General features: G+C 50.7%; 1 protein-coding gene across 1 annotated transcript; it reads left to right on the top strand.

Annotated features, from left to right (window-relative positions):
• The first annotated feature begins 1,694 nt into the window (after positions 1-1,694).
• Positions 1,695-5,850, top strand: Rab13 (RAB13, member RAS oncogene family). The gene is made up of 8 exons (XM_026412941.2): positions 1,695-1,922; positions 3,285-3,345; positions 4,305-4,365; positions 4,596-4,673; positions 4,781-4,870; positions 5,000-5,065; positions 5,167-5,220; positions 5,376-5,850. The coding sequence occupies exons 1-8, from the start codon at positions 1,799-1,801 to the stop codon at positions 5,451-5,453; spliced, it is 612 nt and encodes a 203-aa protein (XP_026268726.1). The 5' UTR covers positions 1,695-1,798; the 3' UTR covers positions 5,454-5,850.
• The last annotated feature ends 1,273 nt before the right edge of the window (positions 5,851-7,123 follow it).

A 7,123-nucleotide genomic window follows, 5' to 3' on the forward strand; every position in this document is an offset into this window, starting at 1 on the left:
GAACTGGTGGATTTGCATTGGAACCATCCATGAAAATTGAAGAGTAATTTAAAGGACAGATGAGACAGTCTGGTCAGTGAGAAAAAAAAACAAGATTTGGGATGCAGTTGAAAGATACAATGAGAGCGTGGTGACGCATGTCTATTATCCCAGCAATTTGGGAGGCTGAGGCAGGAGGATCACAAGTTCAAGGTGAGTCTCAACAATTTTTTTTATTTTTATTTTTTAAAAATGTTTTTAGTTGTATATGGACTCAATGCCTTTATTTTATTTACTTATTTTTATGTGTTGCAGAGGATCCAACCTAGTGCCTCACATGTGCTAAGCAAGTGATCTACTACTAAGCCACAAACCCAGCCCAACAATTTATTTTTATTTTATTTTTTTTTATTGGATAGAACCCAGGGGCACTTAACCACTGAGCCTCATCCCCAGGGTTTCTCTAAGTTGCTTAGGGCCTTGCTAAATTGCTAAGACTGGCCTTGAACTTGTGATCCTCCTGCCTCAGCCTCCCAAACTGTGGGGACTATAGGCATGCACCAGCACACCTGGCTCAGCCTCAACAATTTAGTAAGACTCTCAGCAACTTAGTGAGACTATCTCAAAATAAAAAAAAAATAAAAAGTTTTGGGGATGTAGTTCAGTGGTAAAGTGCCCCTGGGTTCAATGCCCAATACAAGAGAGAGAGAGAGAGATGTTAAAAAAAAAAAAAAAAAGAATAATTGTGTTCCAGAACAGACAAAACAGACACAGAAGGTGACAAAGATAAGTGACAAAAGATGCCTTCTCACAACCAGTGCACCTTTTTTTATTCAGTACTGGATATTGATTGAACTCAGAGAAGCTATACCACTGAGCTACATCCCCAGCCCTTTTTCTTTTTCATGAAAAATGGTGCTTTAGCTTGGTGTGGTGGCACAGGCCTGTAATCCAAGCAATTTGAAGGATCGCAAGTTGGAGGCCCGTTTTAGCAATTTAGGGAAGACTGTCCCAAAATAAAAAGGGCCTGAGGATGGAGCTCCGTGGTGAAGCCCGGCTAGGTTCATTCTCCAGTATCCAGAACGTGTCAATAAATATGTTTAGTCCTGAGCTACCTGGTCAGATAAATCACACACAGGGTCCGGAAGGAAGACAGTCGCGGCTGAGGTCAGAAGTGACCTCGCAAGGTCTGGGCGTCGGGGGGTGCGGGGTGGGAGCCTCGGGAGGGCCAGCTGCACTTTCCCGGTGTCCCAGCAGGGGGCGGGCGACTCGCCGCAGCCCCGAGCCCCGGCCACGCCGCTCGTCCGGGGCCGGGATGCGCCGAGCGCAGGGTCGGGGTCGTTCGCAGTGACGCTGTCGCACCGCCTGGTTCAGCCCAGCCGTCCGCCTTCCTCGAATAGGGCCTCCAAAAGTCGGCCTTCGAGTTCTGTCAACCTGCAGTGCCATCCCCACCTCGGTCCCTACCGACAGAACTGTCCCCTTCCCCAATCCCGCTACAGTCCCTCTCCCCGGGCCGCGTCGCTCAGACCCCTCCTTTCCTTCAGCCCAGCCTCACGATCAAAGCGTGAGATCCAACCCGAGGGACCGGGGACAGCGAGGGAGACAGGACAGACCAGGGGACCGGGGCTGGACCGGCCTCCTCCAGCCGAAAAGGGTGGGCGGGCGGGAGGTGGAGCCCGGAGGAGCCGCCGCCCCACTTTCCCGGAGCTGGGGCGGAGAGGCAGGAAAACTTCCTGGCCCGGGCTCGGGACGCCGGGTCGCCAGCCCCGCAGTCCCGCCTCCGGGTGCCACCCCTCCCCCGCGCCCCCAAGTGTCCGCCATGGCCAAAGCCTACGACCACCTCTTCAAGCTGCTGCTGATCGGGGACTCGGGGGTGGGCAAGACCTGTCTGATCATTCGCTTTGCAGAAGACAACTTCAACAGCACTTACATCTCCACCATCGGTGAGCCCGCCGCCGCTCCCAGGCCCCCGACGCCCCTGCGCCCTCATTTGCAGGCGCCTGGACCAGTGACCCTCCTTAGCAGTCGCCTTAGTCGCCTTTAGGGCTCCTAAACTCCAGTCCCTCCACCCCTGTCTCAGACCCATCCCCCATACATAGCTGGGCACTCAGACCTCCAACCTCTGAGGCCTCCAGGTGACACTGAGGCCAACCTCTCCTTGACTGTCTTTCTAGTCTCCCCAAATTCACAGGAGTCTTTCTCTTGGCCCTCTAGCTCCTCTTCCCCAAACCCTATCCACATAGGACTCTTCCTGATTCCCCGTCCACCGTCCCTGACTTCTGTCTCTTTCTGTCCCACTGACCCTCCAGGCTCTCTCCTGGCACCCCACCTTACCATCCGTTCCCCAGTCTCCCTCCCCTCAGCTTAATAGAGGATTGGACACAGGGGACGGGGCGACTGGGTGTGCTCAAAGACTGCCTGATGAGGAAGGTGGGAATGAGGGGACTTTTGGGGTCTCTGAGTCAGCCTGTGGAATCATCTGCTCCCTGGGGGCCCCAGCAGCCTAGGGGGAGGTGCCCAAGTTTCTGCTAAAAAGAACATTGTCTCCTTTCCTCCCTTTGCCTTTCTTCATGTCCTCTGGCCTGGGAAATAAGTCAGAGAGATTCTCAGGACAATTTTGGTTACAAAGGCAAAATGCCCCTCTGTCCTCTCTCAGTCTCAGGAGGAATCCTGTGTGAGTCTCGGACTGTCTTAGTTCCAAGCTTGGCCCACCAGTTAATTCTCATGGACTAATGTCAACTACCTTTTCCCTTACTCTGTACCCTAAAGTGCCAGGAGGATGGTGGAATATGATAGTAGAAGGGTCTAGGGAGGCTAAGGCAGGAGGGTCACAAGTTCAAAGCCAGCCTCAGCAATTTAGCGAGGCCCTAAGCAGCTCAGTGAGACCCTGTCTCTAAATAAAATATTAAAAAGGGCTGGGGATGTGGCTAGGTGGTTAAGCACCCCTGCATTCAATCCCCAGTACCAGAAAAAGGAAAAAAAAAAAAAAGTAGAAGGGGGTAGCTAAGGAACTGGAAAGAGGAATGTGAAAATAGTGGGAGGAAACAGAAACTTAAGTGGAAGAGTTGTCAGCTGGGGTGGCCTGAAGCCCTCTGCAGAATTTTCAAAACCTCCTCCATAAAATCTAATTAAAAGAGTATACTCACTCTACAAATGCAGCTCTGGGGGAATGCTCCTAGTTCTGTACTTCCAAGAGGTTGCTTGCCCGAAGCGCTGCCTGAGCTCCTTCCCGGGTCTCCACACATCCCTGTGGATGCACAGGCATACACCCACTCTCCGCTTCAGCGCACAACTTCTGCCCACAGGAATTGACTTCAAGATCCGCACTGTGGAAATCGAGGGGAAGAAGATCAAACTGCAGGTCTGGTGAGTGGATCCCCCAGGACACCTAACTAGACCTCCCGTTCGTCTCCTGGGACTCTTTCCTCCTGTTTGCTTCATTTCTCTCCCTTTCCCTGCTGTTTCTTCTACCATTTCTCCTAATTTATGTATCTTGCTTATTCAGCTGTCCTTCCATCTCTTCCTGCTCTGATCCTTTTCGGCCCGTAACTCTCCAGGTCCAGAGCATTCTCTGCTGTTCTGTTTTTTGGGTTTTCTTCCTTTCAGTGCTGGATTGACCCAGGAGTGCTTTACCACTGATACCACTGACCCACATCCCCAGCCCTTTTTATTTTTCAGTTTGAGACAGGGTCTCCCTAGGTTGCTGAGGCTGGCCTCAAACTTGTGATCCTCCTGCCTCAGCTAGAGGATTTTTTTATTTTTTTTATCTTAAAGAGCAGATCAAGAGCTGGGATGTAACTCTGGTGAAGTCCTTACTTCACATGCAGGAAGTCCCCTGCTCAAAAAAAAAAAAAAAAGACAGACAGCTGTTAAGAAATGGTAGGCACCCAAGAAACAAGATCTCTTGTTTACTCATTGAATGCTTCCTCTATGCTAAGCGCTAAGTATCATTTTATGTTTTATGTGTATGTATCATTTTCTCTAATCCTCACTCTTTGTGAGACATATTTTATTGTCCCCATTTTACAAATGAGGAAACAGATTTGGAGAGGCTGGAACTAATGAAGGTCAAATGGAAAAGGTGAGTAACGGAAAGGCAAAGACTCATAGACAGGATCTTGCTAAATTGCTGAGGCTGGCCTTGAACTTGTGATCCTTCTTCCCTAGCCTCCTGAGTCACTGGAATTATAGGCGTGGGCCACTGTGCCCAGCTAATCTCTTCTTTTTAGCCCCACCAGGTTGTAGAAGCTAATTTCTCTGGTGGGAAGGAGTCTTCTAGGGGGAGACTCCTTCTGTCCCACCCATGAAATCTTCTCGTTCTTCAGGGACACAGCTGGCCAAGAGCGATTCAAGACAATAACTACTGCCTATTACCGTGGGGCCATGGTATGATGTGTGGTTCTGGACAAGGGCTGAGGGCGTGAGACGAGAGAACATAGGTTTATGAGAACACAGGGCCAGGGGTTGGGGCAGGGGAAAGTGGGGCACGCAGTGTGGGCCACAAACTGCCCCACATGACCAAGAGTTTAGACTTGGATGGGACTTCTGGGGTCATTTAGAGGGTGCTGGGGAGCCTACATGGGAATATGGTCCAAGGTGAACTTTGTCGCCCCCAGGGTATTATCCTAGTGTATGACATCACTGATGAGAAATCCTTTGAAAATATTCAGAACTGGATGAAAAGCATCAAAGAAGTAAGAACCCTCCAGAGGAGATGGGGGAAGTGGGTAGATCATGGAGGACGAAGGGGCTGTGTGGATAGGCAGGGCCACTGTCACTGGTCTTACACTTCTGCCCCTAGAATGCCTCAGCTGGAGTGGAGCGACTCTTGCTGGGGAACAAGTGTGACATGGAGGCTAAGAGGAAAGTGCAGAAGGAGCAGGCCGATAAGGTGAGGGCCATGCTGGGCCGGGTTCTACAACTGCGCGGCGAACACATGAACACTTCGCGAGGCCCGATTGCAGGGGGCTTGGCTGCAGCCCCTTTTCTCCAGCTTTCTCCTTCTCGTTTCACCCTACAGTTGGCTCGAGAGCACGGAATCCGGTTTTTTGAGACAAGTGCCAAATCCAGTATGAATGTGGATGAGGTGAGACCTGCCCCCCACCTCCTCAGCCACCACCAAGACATGGAACCTTGAAAGGTAGACGCATCCCCCCTCCAGTCTGTTCTGACCAATCTCCCCTTTAGGCTTTCAGTTCCCTGGCTCGGGACATCTTACTCAAGTCTGGAGGCCGGAGATTGGTGAGTTGGATCTGCTGGCTGGGTCCCACTGGCCGCGTGTGTCTTGGGAGGAGAGCCGTGGTGCTACAATTCCCAGGAGGGGAGAAAGAAAGCTTGCGTTTATTCATAGGCCAGCCAGCCCTCCCATCCTGACCTGTGCATCCTTCTCCCTCCAGGGGAACCATCACAAGCCCCCCAGCACTGACCTGAAGACCTGCGACAAGAAGAACACCAGCAAGTGCTCCCTGGGCTGAGGACCCCCTGCGGCCTTCCCACCCTGAGCCTGGAGCCGGCTGGGGGAGCCAGGGCTGAGGGACTGCACAGGGAGGGGGGCAGCGGTGCCTGAGAGGCGGGTTGGTGGTGAGGAGCCAAGATAGAGAAGGGAAAGAAGGAAACCAGGGGCCGGGAGAAGTGCAGGAAGGAACAGAGGAAGTGAAGGAAGGCGAGGGGGAGGATGAGAGGGAGGAGGAAGGGTAGGACGGATAGCCTCAGGCCGTGGACTTTCTCTGGTTTTTTAGGTCACGAATATATGTAAATATATCGATTTATTTTGATACTCGATCAGGTTTTTGAGTCCTGTGAGAGGCTGGCTCAGCCCCACTCTCTGAAGGTTTGTCACGCTGCAGGGTCTTCCTCTGTATTAAAGGCCATTCTTTGCACAAATGTCCCCCTGTTTGGGAAACTTTCATTGTTGTCACTCAAACCCAGGTCTTACCTCTCCCGTGTTGGTCCCCTGGAGTCTGGCTGGGTGCGTCTCTCCCTTTCCCGGATGTTTGACTGCTGAGGAAGACAGCCGGAGCAGGAGGCAGAGTGACCTGAGGGACTGAACGCCCCTTTCCATCGTGGGGTTTCAGGACTAAGGATCACTATGACCATAGCCTTGTCCTTAGCACAGGAAATTCCAAGAGAGGACACAACAGGACCTGGTGTGGCCTAGCAGTGATTAACGCAAGCTTCTTCGACACCCACCCACCTTTTCTTTTTGAGGGGTCTGAACTCAGGGTCTTGATTGTGCTAGACAAATGCTCGGCCACTGAGCTAAATCCCCAGCCTCCATGCTTCGTTGATTTTGCCAGAAATCTGTTTAGGTGTTTGGTAGGCATTATTAGCTGCTTTTATAGGGGAGGAAAATGAGACACAGGAGAGGTTTATGTATCCATAAACATTTATTGAGCATCTATGTTTCAGGCACACAGTTAACGTAGCTCTCGGGTGGTGTTTTTTTTTTTGTTTTGTTTTTGTTTTTCTTTTGGTACCAGGGATTCAACCCAGGGCACTTAACCACTGAGCCACATCCCCAGCCCTGTTACTTTTCATTATTTTTGAGCAGAGCCTCACTAACTTGCTGAGGCTGACTTTGAACTTGTGATCTTCTGGCCTCTGGATTGCTGGGATTATAGGCATGCACCACGACTACCAGCCCTTAGGTGGTTCTTACAGGCAGAGAAATAAGCAAATTTTAATAAAAACAGTTAACTCTTGGGGGCTGAGGGAGAGACACATGCCAAAATTATCAGCATGCAAAAGAAAAACCACCAAAAAATCAGGCTTGATATAATGCCCCCTTAAGTACACATAGCTGCCCTCCCTTTCGATGATACTGAGGATTGAACCCAGGGGCACTCAACCCCTGAGCTATATCCTCAGCCATTTTTAGTTTGGATTTTGAGACAGGGTCTAGATAAATTGTTCAGACTAGCCTTGAACAACTCCTGCTCCAGCCTCCCAAGTAGGAATCACAAGTGTGCACCACCATGCCCAGCTCAACATTTTTTAAAACAGCAGATTTTTTTTTTTTTTTTTTTTTTTTGGTAGTGAGGATTGAACCCAGTGGTGCTTAACCACTGAGCCACATCCTCAGCCCTTTTTATTTTTTTTATTTTGAGACAGGATCTCACTGAGTTGCTTAGGGCCTTGCTAAATT

The sequence above is a fragment of the Urocitellus parryii genome, chromosome 11, assembly GCF_045843805.1.
Source record: "Urocitellus parryii isolate mUroPar1 chromosome 11, mUroPar1.hap1, whole genome shotgun sequence".
NCBI classification, from domain to species: Eukaryota; Metazoa; Chordata; class Mammalia; order Rodentia; family Sciuridae; genus Urocitellus; species Urocitellus parryii.